This window comes from Dendrobates tinctorius, unplaced genomic scaffold, assembly GCF_039654945.1.
Source record: "Dendrobates tinctorius isolate UK_male_01 unplaced genomic scaffold, ASM3965494v1 ptg000035l, whole genome shotgun sequence".
NCBI lineage: Eukaryota > Metazoa > Chordata > Amphibia > Anura > Dendrobatidae > Dendrobates > Dendrobates tinctorius.
The window spans coordinates 444,334-465,973 of record NW_027361703.1 but is presented as its reverse complement, the minus strand read 5'-3'; the positions used below and the strand labels follow the sequence as shown (position 1 = coordinate 465,973).

At 46.2% G+C, this 21,640-nt stretch overlaps 1 protein-coding gene across 1 annotated transcript in view; it reads left to right on the top strand.

Moving 5' to 3' along the window:
• Positions 1-1,279: 1,279 nt before the first annotated feature.
• The window catches only part of LOC141087599 (probable imidazolonepropionase), a 50,851-nt gene continuing 30,490 nt past the window's right edge, over positions 1,280-21,640 (top strand). Inside the window, exons 1-3 of the mRNA XM_073573194.1 lie at positions 1,280-1,525; positions 3,539-3,645; positions 4,670-4,734. Coding sequence (XP_073429295.1) covers positions 1,389-1,525; positions 3,539-3,645; positions 4,670-4,734 — 309 coding nt within the window. The 5' untranslated portion in view covers positions 1,280-1,388. The remainder of the gene's footprint in view (positions 1,526-3,538; positions 3,646-4,669; positions 4,735-21,640) is intronic.

Below are 21,640 nucleotides of genomic sequence, written 5' to 3'. Positions count from 1 at the left end.
ATGGTTTATTTTACTCTTTTTTTCATGTTGAGAGTTATATACTTACATGACTTATAGGGCCTCATTCACCCATTATTGGATGTATTTATTTTCCCCTGCAGACATCATTTATCATGTTTACCACATGTGACTATTGTATTATTTTACTATTTATTGCTTAACAATATTGTCTATTGTGTCACATCACTTGGTATTTTGTTTATGTATCCTTTCCGTGCCTTGGCAGGTACCCAGTACCAAGACCATGTTTTAATTATGTTTTAGCTTGCACTTGTCTATATTGTGTGCCAATAAAAGCTGTGTTCACTCATGTCTCATATACCATGGTGTAGTGTGCATACTTACAGTAGCGCTTTTCCTTCCCTGTGCGATTTTTAAGGTGTGTGCCTAGGTGCACCAGACGCAACCTGTTGCATTTTTCGGTCCGTCCAACAACGTCAAAAAAACGCATGCGTGCACACTTGCGTACGGAATGCAACAAAATAACGCGTTACAGTCTATGGGAACACAGGTGTGCACATGGACATTCGCACGCCTGAGTTACAAAACGCAAGAGTTTTTAGAGTTATCATGGCTTGAAACTGGTTAAAACGCTTGCGCCTAAAAAACGCAAATGCATGCAAAACGCATGATGTTTTTGGAATGCATTTCTATTGTGCACGATGCGCTGCGCTAAAAAACGCTAATGTGAAAGTAGCCTTAGGGTGGTTTCACATTAGCGCTTTTTAACCGCACGCACGGCCGGGGGTAGCTCCGCCCCCGAGCCGGCTCTCTGCCCGGCGTGCCCGCCCCTTGCTTGTTGCGCCGCCTCCTAGCGCACAGCGGCCCCTGCGATCGGCGCACCCTATCTTTAGCATAGGGTGCGCAGATCGTGCGCAGGCCATGCGCTAGTTGCGCTTTGACCTGCGCTGCGCACTTTTGACGGTGCGCCGTGCGCGCCAAAATCAAACTTTTCGGATTTTGGCGCGCACGGCGCACCGTCAAAAGTACGCAGCGCAGGTCAAAGCGCAACTAGCGCACGGCCTGCGCACTATCTGCGCACCCTATGCTAAAGATAGGGTGCGCCGATCGCAGGCGCCGCTGTGCGCTAGGAGGCGGCGCTACAAGCAAGGGGCGGGCACGCCGGGCAGAGAGTCGGCTCGGGGGCGGAGCTACCCCCGGCCGTGCGTGCGCTTAAAAAGCGCTAATGTGAAACCAGCCTTAGAAAGATGTTGAAGGGACAAGTGGGAAACATGTAATTCTCCCACCAATATAAATACATGGGAGGTTCCAAAGCTCACCTGTCTGTCATTGCTGCTGAGGGCAGTAGCCTTTGTACATTGCAAACACAGGCTCTGCCTGAGCTCAGCATTTAGGACAGAACCCTCTACTGGGCTGCAGCTACCAAGATGCCTGACAAATTTAGACTTTTGTTGCAAAATGCAGAACAACTCGTTGTTGTCTGTCAGAACGAAGAACAGTACCTGCTCAAGGAGGGAATGCAACATCTAGTCATACTGGAGAAAGCCAGCATGGTGGTGGGCAAGTAAGTCCGGAAAGCCAAAAATGCCTTTATGTATGTATTATACCTGCTTAAACCAGGAAGAACATAAATAAAGGCCAATATACGTAAATGACCTCCAGATTACGCAAATCCATTTACAGGTGTGTTGGTATAATATGGCTGGTGTGGAGATTCTTTATGTATTAACACAAAGTAATTAGTGGTACTATAGTCCTCTGGGTTCGATCAATGCATGAAGTAAATGCTCTGCTGATCTGTAGCATAAGGAGCTGCAAGAGACAAAACCTACTGAATATACAAGTAAATGTTTAACTTTCCCTAGTAATCTATTATATTTTTTTTTTTTTTCTTTAAACTGCTTCTAAAACAATTCACCAGCTTGTGCCAATAGCTGGACATAATGTCAAAACAGTACTATGTATATTTTTATAAAATTAATATATACTATATTATATTTTTACAATGGGTGTACTTTAATTGGAGGGTGCATAGCTGCACATGGCTCAACAAATAAATCCTAGTGTCTGCCACAAAAATAGTGAAAATTAAGATATAAATGCACCCCAGTCTTTGGTTCAACTTAATTTCTGGTCGTAGCATTCTACAGCTGAATATTGTGCCAAATTTGGGAAGATGTGCACGTTGAATCCGCTGCATTCTACGGTCCCATGATGAGCATTGAGGTTTTTGATGCTACACCCATTAAGTAAAATGGGTCACTTGCATTATTTTCAGAGGAGAAAAAAAAACCTCTAGCAGTTTATTGGGGGAACATAGCCTAAATCTCATGTCTCCCATGTTGCATTTAAATGGGGGGGGGGGCCAACAATAAAATACGCTATTTAAGGTGTTAAAAAAAAAAAAAAATACCCTCCAATATTGCTGCCTTCAGAATGGTCATCAACAATGGGGGAACACCATGTGGAAGGCTTTAAGAAAATACATTGTACATGCTATTAAATATAGTATTTTAAAGCACAAAGAACAATCTAAACTTCACACAAGCAGCCCTCTTTTGTTCCATCTATTTTACAGTCTTCATTAATTAATGTAATGGCGCATGTTACATGGCCCAAGAAGGAACCAACTGCCAGTGATTTGCTTCCTATTGTAAACTTAAACCTGTTGTGATACGTTTGATGAAACTAATAGAACAATGTGGTTCCATATGGAAAAATACAGACGGTTTAAAAAAAAAATACAGAGTTTAGTTTTTTTTAAACCCCAATGAAACAACCTATTTTTTTGCTTCGCTAAGCTACCGCTGTTCCTCTCCTGACGTTTAGTAGTTTCCTGGGCCCATCTCAATATGTAGGAAATCCCCATTCGGTTAGTGACAAGACCCACAAAGCTCTGAGCTAAATCCCAATTTTTTGGCAAGCTTTTATTTTCAGACGTCACAACGGTTGGCTTGCCTTATTTGGATTTATAGCGCTTTAGCTGTATACATCCACTTATAAGGAACAATCTACTGCAGCAGAATCGGGCAGGTAGAATGGATTTCATCCTAGAAGGCTCCATTAACTTTTATTTTTTTTTTTTCAGAACAAGAGTGCTCACTTCCGAGACAATATTTAAAAAAAAACTTGGAAGGTCACATTTTTATTCAATTTTGCCAGAAAGCAAGATTTGTGAAACCTTCTGATTTACATCAAAGTCTTGCGGATCACCATAGATTTGAATTGCCAAATCTGATCAGCATATTGCATGTTCTGAGTCGCATGCTTTTATTTATTTATTTTTTTTCTTCACCACTTACATTTCTAAAAAAATAAAAAAAAACGCATGTTTGGTATCGCCAAAATCCTGCTGATGTGGAGAATTATCTTGCCAGGTATTTTTGGCCATATAATGTAAATGAGTCATTGGACTACCTAACAACTACCGCTTCTTGGTGTATGATGTATAACTGCTATGTTGACCATGCCCTGTTGTGCTGACCATGCCATGTCCCACTTGCTTTCTGCAGTCTTTTTTTTCTCAGTCTGTCTGATTTTAGTTTACAACCTCCTAATCTAACACTGTTGTTTGTAGAGACGGCTTCATCAAGGCTGTAGGACCCACAAATTTAATTCATGATAAATTCTGTCGTGAAGAGTTTGAGACTGTGATTGACTGCTCAGGAAAATGCGTGTTACCAGGTAAGTGATTGGAGCCTGTTCTCTTTAGGCGCTGTGTTTTTTCAGTCATTGGGGAGGTGCTGGGAGCTGTTAATCAATGCTCCCTACAATGAGTGCACTGTCACCGCTCCCCAGAAATGTGACCGCCAGCCCTTGAATGTGTACAGGGCAGGTTGTCTTCCCAGGTGTAGGGGGAGCGATAACAGCGCACTATGCCCATGTTCACATGACAGTATTTGTAAGCTGAAGCCAAGAGTGGGTCAAATCTGCAGAATAGATGTACTTGTTTCCTCTACACTTGTCTGATTTTTAGCTTTTTAAAAGGTGATGTGTGAACATGGCTTTACTGTGTCAAGAGCAGTGACTGTAACCGCTCCTTGCACCAACCAGATGACTGGAAGGGAATGGCTACAGGGAAAATAAAACTTCATTTTCTCCCTGTAGCCAGTCTTGGGCTATATTCACACTTCGTTTTTTGCCGCAGGCAAAACTTACTCTCTTGGCAGTAAGACGCTAATTTGTCTCTTCTGCGTGCTGATACATTTTAGTACGTAAGAAAAATATGACTTTGCTGCCAAAACCTGATTAAGTAAAAACTAATGCCTGCATTTTTATTTTTTTGTAACAGACTGGTTCTTTTGTTTCTCCTCCTTATAAGAGCCATGTAATACACAAATGAGTCCAGTTTGGATTAAAGAGGGAGCAATTGCCCTGACCCTCACCAAACTCCATCTAGAAATAATTATTAAAAAAACTCAAGGGTACAGACTTCCGAAATGGAATGAGTCCTGAAAAGGCTCTGTACTGTGTGTCCATCAGCTTCATAGACATGGAATATACCTCTAAGCTGATCCCATAGTGGGGCGAACACTCTCCATCCTCCTGCTTGTGGCTGCCCTTATGATCCACGAGAGAATTTCATGCTACATAGAGGATGCCATTAAGGAAATGGGTTGTGCTCCTGATATGTCGGACAGTCGCCCACTATAAAATGGTGTGATAAACCTGAATATCTAATGTCTACAATGTTCCATTTGCTTTGCAGGCTTTGTCGATGCTCACACCCATCCTGTGTGGGCAGGTGATAGAGTACATGAATTTGCTATGAAAGTAAGTTGTAACATACTGTTATCTATTAACCTTCTATGATACTGTACATTTTGGAGAAGTTAACGAAGATGTGAACAGGGATGTAGCTCTTAGCAGCTGGGTAGTACTGCAAGTGAAAGTCAACACCAGCCATAGGCGGAAGGGGGCATGACTTGGGGATGGGTGGACCTTTATTCCTGCAGCTTTGTTGGTGTAGATTTTAAGCAAGAGTGATGTTGCTTTCAGAGTAAGGCTACTTTCTCCCATCAGGTTTTTTTCCAACAGGCAGGATCCAGCTATTTGTTAAACTAGATCGGCGAAAGCTGCTGTCGGAACCGGTTTTCTCTCATCGAATTGTATTAGTGCTGGATCGTGCCACATGACCTTCCATTTCTGCTGGCTTTCGCCGCATCCGGCTAAATGTTTCATTCTAGCGTCTGGCAAAAACGTCTCTAGTAACGTTTTTTGTCTGCGGTGAAAAAACGGACAGCGCCGGATCCCTTTGGGTATTTTTTTTTTTTTTTTTCTATAATGGAAGCCTATGGGTGTGGAATGCGCCGGATCTGGAAAAAGCTGGATCCGGCCACCGGTTCCGGTTTTTAGGTCTGAGCATGCTCAGATCCAATTGGCCAGCCCCTAGGAAACAGATATAAACAATGCCAGTGAGGCCCTCATCCATTACCATGTGTCCAGCCACAGAGCGGGGCCAGCGAGGGAGCGTGGCCAGCCAGCAGCCGCAGAGCCAGGCCAGACAGCTACAGCCATCCAGTGGCAGACATGTCGTCTGTGCTTAGGGGTAAAAAAAAAAATATATAATATATATATATTATATATTTTTTTTTTTTTTTTTACCCCTAAGCACAGACGACGTAGGGGAGGGCGCCCAGAAGAAGACATGTCTGCCACTGGATGGCTGTAGCTGTCTGGCTATATATATATATATATATATATATATATATATATATATATATATATATATATATATATATATATAATAATATAATATAATTATTTTTTTTTTTTTTTTTTCTGAGCAATAATCTAAAAGCCCTTAAAATTTTAAGGGCTTTACAATTTATCACACTACATCTCTGATATGCTATCTCCGAGCACGTCGTCCCTTTTACAGCACCGGCTATTTGGCACAATTACAGTGCTCCATTTGCTGTCCCACATGATCATGCCCCCTAGATGGTAAAATTGTCCCTAGAAAATGTTAATGCCCTGTGCAAGTGCCCTAGAAAACAGTGACCACATTTTCCCCCTAGAAAGTAACAATGCCCTGTGTATTCTTTTGATGATCACAATGTGCTCTTATAACAATGCTTCTAATTGCCGCACTTTATTTATTAATCTCCCCAGAATCCCCCAATGTACAGCGCCCATATACACAGTGTGATTTGTCCACAACTCCCCTTTCCCCTTCACTCCCCTCTATATCAAAGCAGGTGCTGAAACTGTTCTGCATCACAATTTGCACAGCTTTGAAGTCTGCCCTACGCTTCGACAAACCATTTTGCACAAGTCTCTTTGGATATTAATTTCTTGGAATGCATCACTTATGTAATTTTTCAAATCACTGACACTTCTTGATTTTCAACTGTAAACTTTGTCCTTGAGTACTCCCAAAAAGAACAAATCCTTTGGGGTCAAGTCTGGTGAACATGCTGGCCAATCAAGTGGGCCTCTTCGGCCAAACCAGTTATTAGGAAATGTTTCACTACCCTAGTTTACACATACTGTCCACCTACTGTTGGACCCCCCTGTATATGTATGGGGGGATATATATTATAACAGGAAGTTGAAGCAGCAGAAGAGGTGCTTCCAGAAGACCGAAGGGGTGGAGAGATACCCAGAATGGGCTTGCAATTGGTAAGTTTCTTGCATGCATCGCAGAAACACATCATCACACTACACATAAAAAAGTGAACATTACAGACATCACATTGCACACAACGCCTACATCAAAGCACATAATTATTGTTTTTAATTTTATTGTCTTCTGGTGCTCGATCCAGAGGTCCTCAAAGCAGCTCCCAGGGTCATCGGTGTGAGGCACTCGGGAGCCTGCAGAGTTGAACACTTCTGGGGCGATCCCTCAGGAGTCAGCCACTGAGGGACACTTCGACAGTCCCGGCTCATCTGCACCTTCCCACCCTTCCCTCACATCTGATCCATCGGTCCCATCCCCTTGTGCTGGAGCATCGTGGCCACCTGCGTTGCATGAATCTGCTGGTGAGGATATAGCTTTTCCTTTACCCCATCCCTCTGCTGCCACCACCTCTAGTGCACCAGAGGGGTCAGGAAAAGAGCTGTGCATCCTTCCAGAACTGTCTGAAACTGTTGTCTGAGCAAATGACCGCAGGACTTCATTTGCTCAACAACAGTATGTTGGAATTGCGGACACTCCTGGTTAGGATGCAGTCAGATGCAAGTAAAGCTCCCAACCACACATTTTTCCAGTCGGTACTCGTGTGCATGGATAAGCTATCTCCTGACCAGCAGATGCATGTAATGCAATTGTGCCAGTCTACTCTAGCGCATGTTGGCTCCACCCACCCCAGTACTTCCTCCCACACCTGCTCCCCCTCCAGCCACTGTCTTTCCTCCACCACCTTTGCAATACCAGCATCCTGCCCTGTACCACTTCCCAACCACATCATCCATGCCTCCACTACCTGCTCACTACCACCAGTCTCCTTCAACACCCATCATGCCCCAAACCCACCCCTCTTCTCCAGCCTCCACCACTTCTGCCTCCCAATCCATCCACTCCACCCCTCAAACCTTCCAAATTCCCAATACTACTCCCGGTTTCATGTCCACCCGATGTATTTCTTTCTTCACCTGTTTTACCTACTGATCCTTCACCACCATCACTTTCCTCTCTTCACACTCCCAATGTCGAAGTGTCCCAATCTGACAGCCCCTCCAGCATGATCTCCACCTCACACTGTCGATTTAAAAATTTTTTTGGTCTTAAGAATTTGTAAATAAAAAAGGATTTTGGTTTCTTTTTTTTTTTTTTTTTGTCTTTGAGTTAAGGTTTTTAAGGTAAGAAAAGTTGGTTAAAACAAAGTTAAATACTGTGAGTAAAGAAGGTCAATGACTTTTGGTTACAAGATCCAAGAGAAATTGTTCAAACTCTCTCATCCTGTCAGTCTACTCTTCCTTGAAGTGAAATAAAGTATTCAGCAAATGTGTCCCTTATTCTGGAAACTGACACAGAACTTCTACATGTTATGTTGTGATAATCATGCAAAGTGGTTTCTTCAGGGTGGTCATCAATTGAAATCCATTTCTTGCATATAACAAAATTGTGCAGAACCACACAAGCTTTCACCACCTCGTCCAGTTTCAGTCTTCAGGTTGATAGCGGTCAATAGAACTCGCCATTTTGCTGTCAGAATACCAAAAGCGCTCTCCACCATTCTTAATGCTCGTGTGAGGCGGTAATTAAAATTCTTTTAGATGGCGTCAATCCACTACTGGAGTATGGTTTCAGCAGGTGTTCTGATAGTTGGAAGGCTTCATCCCCAACACAAACAAATGGCATTGGTGGCCCAGAGGTTTCAGGCAGCAGTCTTGGGGGTGGAAATTGGAAGGTCTCTCCATAGAGATGACGCCCCATTGCCGATAATTTGAAATCATTGGAGCGGCCATAGGCCCCAATATCAACCACTATAAACTTGTATTCCGTGTTAGCGATGGCCATGAGCACAACGAAGAAATAGATTTTTGTTATAATATTCTGATCCAGATCCAGCAGGCTTGACGATGCGGATATGTTTCCCGTCCACTGCACCGAAGCAATTGGGAAATTGACAGATTTGTTGAAATTTATCTGCAATTTCCAGCCAACTCTCCATTGTGGTATTAACTCGGCATGTAAAAAGTCCCACAATGCACAGCATGTGTGCTTCACAATTCCGGAGATGGTGGAAATCCCAAGTCTGGACTGGAAATGGAGTGACAAAAGGGATTTGCCATTTCCAAGGAATCTGTGACAAAAAAGGGGAAAATGAGTACAAAATACCAGAAATAACATTACAGTTATAAGTCATCTTTAACAGTTGGAGATACAATAAAATGAATTATTAAAACTACCAGCAACAACATTACAGTTAATAGTGTGCTTTACAAGGAGGAGATACAATAAAAATGGCTTACCGAAGAGTCACCTTCAGACACTCCACCGGTGAAATTGAGAAGCGGCAATATGTGTCACTTCAGATGAGGTGTCCAATTCGTTCCACCAATAAATCAAAGTTCTCCATTTGCATCCGAACATATGAGAAAAATTTCTTAGTTTCCTTGTAGCTCCAGGTATAGTGTAGAATACACCCCATGCGTCATTCTCTTGGCTGTGATGGGGTGGATACACAAACGTCGTCGGCGCAGACACGTGATGCACTGCTGTCTCTCTCGCTCAGACTCCAGAACAATCTCTTTCAAATGATTCACCTCAACAGTAAAATCCACATTAATCTTCAGAATGTTTGCTGTCACGCCTTCCATCTTCGCCAGCCACTTGCTCTCCTCTACAACCTGTCAAAGATGGGCTGTAGGAACCTTGTATATATAGATTTTCAGTATCCAATCATGTTTGGTAGCCTCCCATGGGCGGTTTAAAAAAACGGATCCTGTTGTGAATTCTCTCTCTGGCTTTACTGAAGGTAGTAGAGCTGTTCATATTGAGAGGGGTTGTGAGTTCTCTTTCTGGGCTCCCTCTGGTTGCTGGAGGTAGTGGAGCTGATCTGACTAACAGAGACTTGCCACCTGATAATGAGGAAGACGATTGGAAATCTGGGGTTTCTGACTGGGATTTAAGACGGCTGACTCCCTCAATCCCTGCTGGTGATTTTCTTCCTGTGCCTCCTGAGGTCTGATCTCTCCTGCTCTTTCCCTGCATGGTTCAGCTAAGTGGTTCATTTGCTATTCTGTTTGCATTTGATCTGGTTTTGTCTATCTCTGCTTTTGTGCAGGTCAGCCAGCTCCGGCTGGGGCTGTGCTGAATCACCGCCCATATGTTACTGCTTGTGCCAGTTTGTTTTGTCCTCTGTTATATTGGTCTGTTTGCTTCGCTTTCAGAATATACCAGAGTGCTGATATAGTGGGGGCGAAGTCGTGCGACTTCAGTGTTTTTTGTGCATCAGACGTATTGGACTTTTTGCGTGATTGCAGACAGTCTTTCCTTTCCTGTCCTGTCTAGTCAGTGTGGGCCCCATCGTTTGCTCAGTCTATTTTTCTGCCTGCATTTGTGTTTTTCATCTTGTCTCACCGACAATGTTTGTGGGCTATCTATTCCTTTGGGGTCTGCTCCTGGGCAGTTTAGATTTCCCCTTTCTTGCTTTAGGCTTAGTTAGCTCTCCAGCTGTGCTGAGGCGTCTAGGATCATCGTAGGTACGCTCCATGGCTACTGCTAGTTGTGTGGACAGGATCAGGGTCTGCAATCCACTTAGTTTCCAACCTCTCTGGTTTTTCTGTGGCTTGGCCTGGGCCTGCTATCCTCCTCGGTGACCCAGTCATAACAGGATCCATCTTAAAACAGATTAAAAAAAAAAACAGAAGAAAGAGATGTAAAACTGATAAAACAGATCCGGATTTTTGCCGGATCCGGCGGAAAATCCGATCCGTTTCATCAGTTTTTCAATCTTGACGCCGGATCCTGCCTGTCAGAAAAAACTTGATGTGTGTGAAAGTAACCTAAGAAGCACAGTATGTATGTGCCTGGTGGGTTACTGTGAGGAGGGTGGGGCTTACATAGAACAGGAAATCTGCCTCTCTCCCTCTTTCTTACACAGGATGAACAGGACGAAGCATTTCCTGCCCTGTTTATAATCCTTGTCCTAAAACATTTTAACTATTTCTTGTATGATGAGTGCTTTATTCTATTTTTGAAATTACCATTCTATATTTTGTACCAGGATCAATTTCATCATGACTATAAAGAGTTAACAGCATTAACCTTCTAAGCCCAAGGGAAGGGCAATCCTTCAGCCATGGTTCCCTAAAGGTTTCCTCCACGGGGGGTTTTTCCTCTACTGAGCACTGTAGGATGACTTTGTGAGTCGGAGGTTTGCCAAGTTAGTCCCCTTAATGCTTTTGCAGGGACTTCTAGTTTAGAAGTTTACAAAAGTGATTTTTATTTAATAAAAAAAAGTCAAATATGAATTTATAATCGGTCACAGTGTGGTAATGGCAGGTACGATGGATGCAGTGACGAGACGCGAGACAGATTGATGCCGGTAGGGCTATCCTAAGCAACCACACAATAACAAATTGTCCTCGCAGGGACTTGGTACAAACAAACACTGGTTGTAAGTACACAACTACTCTGGCAAAGGCCGGTCACTATAGGGCCGCGGTATGGCCGACTACGGGTCCTTAATTATGTAGTGTCACTTATCCGTCCTGACATCCCCGGCGTCCTGGACGATGGTGCTTCAGCGTCGCAGCCGCTGGGCCCAGCTGCCGAGGATCTGGCGTAGTCTTCAGGCGTTCCGACGCCCAGGCAAAGCAGGGGCACAACAGGCCCTAGAAAGGTTCTTTGGTGGAATGTCTCCCGGCAGAGGCAGCGGAACACCGCCTGGGAGTGGGAGAGTCGAGGCCGCAGCCTCAGGGCTGAGTGGTGGTTGGTAGGCCACTGGCTAAATTAGGGGACCCGCGGCGGCCTGGCCCTCGCCGCGGCGTGATGGCGCTGCGAGTGGCAATGGACAAGCCGTGGTCGGGAGTGGAGCAGCAGTGACTGTGTGCAGCAGCGGGCAGGCCGCAGCCGCGAGCTGGAGTGAGGCTGCAGCGGCCACGGGTGACTGCGGGTAGTCCGCAGCTGTGAGCTGGAGTGAGGCGGCAACAGCCGCGGGTTGGAGTGAAGCAGCGGTCTTCTGTCGGTCGGCTCAGCGCACCATCCACCGTGAGCCTCCCTCCTGTTGCTGTCCTCCTCTCTGGTTTCTGCTGGTGGCACTCGCTCCCACGGTCTCCTGCTCCTTCTCTGCCGTTCTGCTGAATCACTCTGACTGGCGTCCTCCGCCCTTTTATATAGGCTCCGCCCCAACCATTCTGTCAGTCTCAGGGGTCCATACCCTAACTCTGCTCCCCAGAAACAGGCTCCCTAGGAACTTAGACAGCAGTCCCCTTGGTTCCAGCCCGGACACTCGGCGGGAGCCCTTCCTCCTACAACAGCTTTGCGGTTTAGGAGTCAGGTGGAAGTAGCAGACAAGTTAAGGTGGACTCATTTTAGCTAATATAGGATGTAAAACCTCATGGTGGTGAACAGGCTCGGCTTTGGTGGCCAGCCTCAAGGATGTTGTATTGGTAACGTCAATCAGGGGCGGGCACAGTAGTTAAGCACAGGAGTGAGGATAATAGGGTCATTGGTGCCCTGAAAGTTTACTGGCTCTGCTTGAATGGCAAGCCAGTGCATGCCACCCCTTTATAGTTGTCTGTCTTGGTGCTGTATGTCAAACAGCTGGGGATATCACAGTACTTGGGAATCCCAATCTACAAGCACTTCACCTGACTCCTACTGTGGTTGTTTTTATCCTGTGATTTAAATAAAGCTGTGGCCATTTTGACAACCAAAATGTGTTGTGTATCTATTCTAGTGCCTAGGTTTACTGTAGTTATGGTAGTTTTAAGATGGAGTGGGGGTTCGTCCCATATCCAAACATCAAGCCCAAAATTGTGACCCATTTATAAAAATAAATTTGAATAAATAAAAATTGAAATGTATCCAATGAATGTGAAAAGAACCTGTTGGCTTGGAGATGCCGTGTATTGTATGGGCAGCTTGTTAGCACAGAACAGATGTCTGCATGTACTGTGTGTGTGTGTGTGTGTGTGTGGATACAGGAAAGATGTATATCTTTGTACCGTGTTAGCCAGTAGATAGAAAAATATTCAGGATTGAGAGTCCTCAGTGGTGAAACTTATAAAATTCATCCTCACCCACAATTACTTTGAATTTGACAACAGGATCTATCTACAGGAGACTGGCACAGCTATGGGAAGTAAAATGGCTCCACAGTATGCAAATCTTTTCATGGCAAAGCTTGAAAGTGACTTTTTGTCCTCATGCCCCATCAGGCCCCTGGCCTACTACCGTTTCATTGATGATATTTTAATCATCTGGACGGAGTCTGAGCAACAGCTAAAGACGTTCCACGAACAGTTTAATCAATTTCATCCCACCATCAATTTAACACTCAACTACTCCAGTACTGAGATTAATTTTTTGGACACCATCATTAAGCTAAAAAACAATGAAATAGAGACATCCCTGTATCAGAAGCCAATCGACCGTCCAACATACCTTAAATGGGACAGTTTCCATCCAAAACACATAAAGAACTCTATCTATAGCCAAGCCATCAGATACAATCGTATATGTTCCAACCCCATGGATAGAGACAAACACCTTGGTCGCCTCAAAAAGACCTTTTTGAATCAGGGTTACCATCCAAGAACAATTGAAAACCAAATTACAAGAGCCACCAGATTGTCAAGGAATCACCTGCTAAATTACAAAGCTAAAGAAGAAAATAACCGAGTGCCTCTAGTAGTCACCTACAACCCAAATCTGGAGGTGCTAAGGGGAGCTGCACGGAAATTACAACCTTTACTACAAAAAGATGCCCGATTGAAATCCATTTTTCCAGACCCCCCCCCACTGCTGTGTTTTAGGCAGCCCCCAAATTTAAGAAGCATCATTGTCAGAAGCTCCCTGTCCTCTCCAACAGCTGCAGGAACCTTTCCTTGCAACCAGAAAAAAATGTAAAACCTGTCCATTTATAATGACCACGGACAAGATAAAGATCCCCAACTCACATCAGGACTACAAGATCGCAGGTACTTTCAGCTGCATTACATCTAATGTGGTGTACTTAATTATTTGTACTAAATGTCCAACTGGGGGTCTGTATGTGGGGGAGACAGGGCAAAAGCTTAGAACAAGGATGAATGCTCATCGTCACACAATAAGAGAAAAAAGAATGGATCTACCTGTGACAAAACATTTCTGTATCCCTGATCACAGCAGCGTGGATATGAAATTACTGGTATTGAAAGGTAACTTCAATTCTCAGAGAGAGAGACTAGTTTGGGAGTACAAATTTATGACGACCTTTGACACTCTCAGTGCTGGAATGAATGTGTCGCATGGATTTATGTCTTTTTCCATCAATTAAGGAATTTCCTTTTAAAACCGTGTGGGGGCATCACAACACAGAACTAGACCCCAATCAGAGGACCATAAAACATCCGGACTCCTTATCTATGAACTGGTCCAATGTTTATATTTATGTTTCTCCCTCTCCCATATTGATAGTTCTGCTTCACGTCACTTGTCTTATCTATTGCATTTTTTCTAGGCTGTATTGTGCATAAATATGTGACTTCAGATTTTGTATTAGTCTAGCCTGATGAAGAGACCTGAGTAGTCTCGAAAGCTTGCAATGTGTTACCATCTTTTCAGTTAGCCATTAAAAGGTATCAACTACTGAGGACTCTCAATCCTGAATATTTGTGTATAGATTATATATATATATATATATATATATATATATATATATATATATATATATATATATATATATATAATCAGTAGCAGCTGCCTTCTCCAGTCTTAGTAATAGGAAATTCTGTTTTCACTGAATATAGCTTTCACCTCAAGATTGAGAATTTGTTGTAATTACTGTTCAATTCTGGCAGAGAGAAGCAATCTCCCTAATATGAGATATTATACAGTTGCTTATTTTTCATGTCTACTATTGAATAAAAATGAAAACTAAGGATGCTCTTTAAATCTCCTGAGCTTCTCCTGTTCATCTGCTGCTGGCAGATCTGCATGTTTAATATTACAGGTTCCCTTTAAAATAGCGTTTTGGAATAAGGCTTCATAAATATTTAACTGAAGGCAAAGAACACAAGTAGAACATGTAGTTATTAAGGAGGCCAGCTACACAGGGAAAATGATGAGTGTGGTCCTCATGCATGGAGCTGTAATGTGACAGCCTTAAGGTTGCCTTGGATACAGATTTATGTGGGAATTTAACTTTTTTTTTTTTTCCAGGACGTCCACCTGACAGCACCATGGAGGACGTCCTCCTCCTCCTTACAGTGACAGGAAAAGCACACAAGAGGTTAAAAGGTCATGTCCCACCCTCTTTCCCTCAGTGTTTTTTTTCCTGTCCCTGCACGGAGGGACACACGAGAGACTTAGGGGATCGTACGGCCAGTCAAAGCCTTCCCCTGTCAAGAGGTCCCGGGGCCGAAACGCTCCGAGGGGGAGTCCCTCTTCCCCAAAGGCCAGGAGCAGGACGACGCTCCTGGAGGGAGCCGTTCCTCCCTATGGGAGGCTCTCGGCTCCAGAACGGACTGCCATAGAGGCGATGGTCGGCTCCCCGTAGGCGGCTGGCCGAACGGGCACCGACGAAAGGATGGCGCGGTCGGCCCTGGGAGGCTGGAGCGAAGCCTCAAGCAGTCCGCCATATCGGGCGAAGGCTGGGCCCCCGTGGCAGGCCGAGGGAGGACCAGGACACAGCAGACCGCCGCAGCAGGCGGAGGTCGGCTCCCCGCGGCAGCAGGCCAGGCGGGCACTGACAGGATATCGGCGCGGTCAGCGCCGGGAAGGGAGCGACGGCTCCAACAGGCCTCCATAGCAGGTGGGGGCCGCGCGCAGGTGAGCCCGGGCAGGAAGTGGAGGAGGCGGCCTATCGCGAGAGGTCGCGCGTCACATCCGGTGACTTCACACGCCGGCCTTGAATCTCAGCGCGCGCGCTACTGAGGTCTACAGAGCGTGCTACTGAGGTCCACAGCGCACGCTTCGGAGGGTCCACAGCGCTCTACAGAGCCGCGCCAGGATGGAAGGAAACACTCCAGCAGGTGGAGGGGTAAGTGCGCATAGCGCAGACCACCCTCCCCCATCCATCCCCACAACCCAGATCTAAGTAGAGCCCCTTCTGTATTATTAGAAGGGAACCCCGGCAGAATCCCCCTTGGGGGTGAAGGACCCGGCAAAAGCCACCTCCAAATCAGTCCGATGCCCCGTATGCAGGGTAAAGCTGCCAGACACCTATAACAAGACCCTATGCGGACCCTGTATCTCAAGGGTCATAGGCGAGGAACAGCCATCCCTCCTTGCCGAACTGAGATCGCTGATAAGGGAGGAAGTCCAGGACTCTACAGCCAGCAGCGCACGTCGTTAGTCCCCCAGCCCAGGGCCGAGTCGCAAACGTCCAAGGTGGGAGGCAGACCCAGAGTCGGAAGCAAGCCCTAGTGAGGAGTCTGACTTCCGGGACTCGGATTAGGAGGAAGAAGGCGAGATCCTGGGGGATAGACAGGATCAGAGCAGGAAGTACCTGTTCAGACTGGAGGACACGGACGAGTTGGTCCAGGCAGTCAGGAACACTATGCAAATAGGAGAAGTCCCTAAACCACAGTCCAGACAGGACTTGATGTTTGGAGGATTAGTGGCCAGGAAACAGGTAGTGTTCCCTGTAAGTGAACACATCAGAGCGATGGTCCAGGAGGAGTGGAAGGAGGCAGAGCGTCGGTTGATACTCTCCCGAGACTTTAAAAATAGACTGCCTTTTGATCCCGAGGAAACCCGGGCATGGGAAGAAGTCCCTAAAATAGATGTCCCAGTCGCCAAGGTTACCAAAAAACGGCCATCCCATTCGAAGACTCATCAGGTCTCCGAGACCCGAATGATAGGAAGGCGGACGTCTTGTTAAAGAGAGCATGGGAGACGTCGGCGGCTCTTATTAGAGCCAACATAGCAGCCACCTCGGTGGCCAGGTCTGTTTTTGTGGATGGGGCAGTTGGAGGAACGCCTAACCAACAGGACCCCTAGATCAGAGATCCTAGCGTCTCTTCCTCTCATGAAATCGGCCACGGTGTTCCTATCGGATACGTTGGCCGAATCAGTAAGGTTTGCAGCCAGAAACAACTCCCTCTCTAATGCGGCCTGAAGAGCAGTCTGGCTTAAATCCTGGTCGGGGGACAACGCTTCTAAAACTAAGCTATGCTCCATCCCTTTCTCGGGCCTGAGGGTATTCGGGCCAGCCTTAGATAATATTCTAGAGCTGGTGTCCGATAAAAAGGGGTTTTCCAGAGGAAAAACCCAGGCGGCCCCAGCCCTTTCGGAGAGGCTCCTTTTCTAGGAGACAGACTGAATTCATGGGTCGGGCAAGGTCCAATAGAAGCTTCTATAGGAGCTCCTTCAGCCAAGGTGGGAGGAACAAGGGTCCCCCATTCACATCAACATCTAGATCGAGGAGGCAATGACGCCATAGGTATTGGGGGGAGACTTCGCCACTTCGCAACAAACTGGTCCCGAGTCACCCACAATCAATGGGTCCTCAGAACCATCGCGGAAGGCTACAGCATAGAGCTTTATTCTCCTCCCCCCGAGAGATATATTGCCCCCACTGTTGTCCTGGAGGACTCCAATGTGGACGGATCTACAGGACATGGTAGACTCAAAGGTCATAGTACCAGTTCCCTCGACAGGAAGAGGGCACTACTCTTCCCTGTTTTCGATCACAAAGCCATCGGGCGAGGCTCGTACCATCATAAACCTGAAACCGCTAAATGCCTGGGTCAGGTACAAGAGATTCCGGATGGAATTGATCCGATCCGCAATCCTCCTAATATACAGGGACGCCGTCATGTGTACCCTAGACCTAAAAAAAGGCTTACTACCAGGTCCCTATCCATCCCTCATCCCAGAGGCTTCTAAGGTTCGCGGTCAGTTTACCGGCCTGGACCTGCCACTTCCAGTTCCAGTGTCTTCCATTTGGGTTGGCCTCAGCTCCCAGAATCTTTACAAAGCTGGTGTTAGAAGTGGTGGCCTACCTGAGAGATCAGGGTATCGTGATCATTCCATATTTAGACGACTTCCTACTGGTGGCAAGATCCAAAGAAGAGCTCATTCGCGACACAAACCGAGCAATTACCGTAATGGAGTTCCTTGGCTGGGTGATCAATTGGGAGAAGTCGGACCTCAGGCCAGAGACCAGAAAAGTATTTCTTGGAGTCCTTCTAGACTCAGCCAACAGAATATCTTGGCTACCCGAGCAGAAGCAGAGGACCATTCAGGCCAGAACCAGATACATGTTGAGGCGTCAATGCTCCATAAGAGAGGCAATGGAGGTCTTGGGCCTCATGACGGCCTGCATCCAGTGTGTCCGATGGGCCCAATTCCACTCGAGATCATTACAGAAAGAGATCCTCGCGAGGTGGGACAGAAGTCAGGCATCGCTAGACAGACCCCTAAGGCTGCCAGAAAGAGTAAGGGAATCCCTTCGGTGGTGGACACAGTCCAGAAACCTTCAGGTGGGCGTACTATGGACAACCTCTCCATATGTGGTAGTCACCACAGACGCCAGCGCGTGGGGTTGGGGAGCCCACATAGAAGGGGAGATGGCCAGTAGACATCAGGACCAGATCCTCCAACTTCAGAGAGCTCTTCGCGGTCTGGGAAGCGTTGCGGAGAAACCAGTCTGTACTAAAGAATCGTCACGTCCGCATACTATCCGACAATATGACAACAGTGGCATTCCTGAAGCACCAGGGAGGGCCCAGACATCAACCACTACAGGCCCTAGCGGGAAGGATATTCGCGTGGGCGGAACGAACAGTCCGATCTGTGACCGCAGTACACCTAGAAGGCTCTCAGAATGAAGTAGCAGACTACTTGAGCAGACAACGGATCCACAAGACAGAGTGGGAACTGAACGAAGAGATCTTCGACCATCTCTGTCAGCGTTGGGGGACCCCCAGTATAGATCTTTTCGCAAGCCGAAAGAACTCGAAGGTCCCCAGATTCTATTTCCTGAATCTAACGGACCACCCGGAAGGCGTAGATGCCCTGAGCCAGACTTGGGGAGAATCCCTCGCTTATGCATTCCCACCACTGGCTCTAATACAGGCAGTGCTCAGGAAGATACGCGAGGACCACGCAAGAGTGATGTTGATCGTTCCATACTGGCCAAAGAGGCTGGTTTCCCCTTCTAGGAGCCATGGCAGTAGGAAACCCAGTCGAGCTACCCCTGCGGAAGGACATCATCCACCAGAGCCCGATCTACCACCCAAACCCAGCAAGACTCCACCTATCGGCTTGGATCCTGAGAGGGACATTCTGAAGGCAAAGGGATTGTCGGATCAGGTCATATCTACCCTACAGGCCAGTAGGAAACCGGTGACATCCGCAATCTACCAAAAGATATGGAAAAGATTCTGTCTGGAAGGTGGCAGGTCCGATCTCGGGGCGGGCACCCCCGACCTCCCTAGTATACTAAGTTTTTTGCAGGCAGGTTTTAATAAAGGCCTTAACCCCAGCACTCTGAAAGTCCAGATTTCAGCCTTGAGCGCCTTCTTCGATTACCAGCTAGCTTCACATCCCTGGGTAATCAGATTTATAAGAGCCACGCAGCGCCTGTGCCCCACGATTAGGCAGCTCACCCCGCCTTGGGACCTGGGCCTGGTACTCGGGTTCCTCTGTACAGGACCCTATTCCCTCAGCGAGAAAATAACCATCCCTGCTCTCACTCGTAAAACGGCCTTCCTAGTAGCCATTACCACGGCCAAAAGAATAGGGGAGATCCAGGCCCTGTCCACTAAGGACCCATATCTTCAGATAAGAGATGACCGTATAATCCTAAGGTTAGACCCGGCATTTACCCCAAAGGTAGCCTCCGCAAAGAATCTAAACCAAGAGGTATTGTTACCATCGTTCTGTGACAATCCCCGTAATAAAAAGGAACGGCGTCTTCACTCGCTGGATGTGAGGCGCGCAGTTCTAGACTATCTAGAGGCCACCAATAGCTGGCGCATCGACCCAAACCTGTTCATCCTTTTTGGAGGTAAAAATAAAGGGAAAAGGGCCTCTAAGGCGTCCATCGCACGCTGGATTACCTCAGTAATCTGACGCCTATCAAGCCGAAGGCGCCAGCCCGCCAGATTCCATAAAGGCCCACTCTACGAGGGCGGTATCGGCCTCATGAGCGGAACGGGTGGGGGCCTCGGTTGATCAGATCTGTAGAGCAGCAACCTGGGCCAACCTTAATACATTCTGCAAGCACTACAAGCTTGATGTGTTAGCTGGTCAACAGACCGCATTTGGGAGGAAAGTTCTCCAGGCGGTAATCCCACCCTGAGGAGGTGCTTTGGTACTCTCCATGGTGCTGTCAGGTGGACGTCCTGGAAAATGGGTATTAGACCTACCGGTAATGATGTTTCCAGGAGTCCATCCTGACAGCACGGGTAGTTCCCTCCCTGTTATGTTATACTATGTTGTATTATGATTAGTGTTGAGCATTCCGATACCGCAAGTATCGGGTATCGGCCGATACTTGCTGTATCGGAATTCCGATACCGACTTCCGATATTTTTTCAATATCGGAATTCGGCATCGGAATCGGAAGTTCAGTTGATTGACGGCCTGACGTCATCATGATGCGCGGTGTGTGCGCATCATGATGCGCCGTCATTTCGGGCCTGCCGGGGGTCTCTGCCGGCCTGCCGGGGGTCTCTGCCGGCCTGCCGGGGGGCTGTGCCGGCCTGCCGGGGGGCTGTGTGGACTGCCCGGGGTCTGTACCGGCCTGCCGGTGGTCTGTGCACCCTGTGGGGGTCTGTACCGGCCTGCCGGGGGGCTGTGCCGGCCTGCTGGGGGGCTGTGCTGATGTCCGGGGGTCTGTGCAAGCATCGTCCGATGGGACTACAAGTCCCATCGGGCGATGCCTGCTACCATGACAGTGATTGACACATTAGCCAATGATGGGACAGTAGTAGTCCCATCATCCGGCTAATGTGTTAAATGTTAAAAAAAAAAAAAAATACTACATACATACTACATGCATGCTACATACATACTACATATATACTACATACATACTACATACATACTGCATGCTACATACATACTACATACTACATATATACTACATGCATGCTACATACATACTACATATATACTACATGCATGCTACATACATACTACATGCTACATACATACCACATATATACTACATACATACTAAATATATACTGCATGCTACATACATACTACATATATACTACATGCATGCTACATACATACTACATACTACATACATACTACATGCTACATACATACTACATGCTACATACATACTACATGCTACATACATACTACATATATACTACATGCATGCTACATACATACTACATATATACTACATGCATGCTACATACATACTACATGCTACATACATACTACATGCTACATACATACTACATGCTACATACATACTACATATATACTACATGCATGCTACATACATACTACATATATACTACATGCATGCTACATACATACTACATGCTACATACATACTACATGCTACATACATACTACATGCTACATACATACTACATGCTACATACATACTACATATATACTACATGCATGCTACATACATACTACATATATACTACATGCATGCTACATACATACTACATATATACTACATGCATGCTACATACATACTACATGCTACATACATACTACATGCTACATACATACCACATATATACTACATACATACAATACATTCATACAATACATACATAGACATACAGTACATATAACATAGAGTAACATACTTACCAATACTTGTCACATTGTTCCCCGAAGCCATTGTCGTCTACGGAATAAATATTAACATAACAAACCACAAAAATACTCACCCACGATCCGAAGCAGTCCACGAGTGTGTCCCATGACGATCTTGGGTAGAGAACGGCAGCATCAGCTGTTGCTGCCGTTCTCTACGGGCTGCAGGAATCCAATGACGGAAGGTAGGTATCCTTCCGCACTGTATTACTCCGCCACTTAAAAAAAAAAAGTCCCTAGTCTCACTTTATGCCATTGCTGTGTGGGAAATTC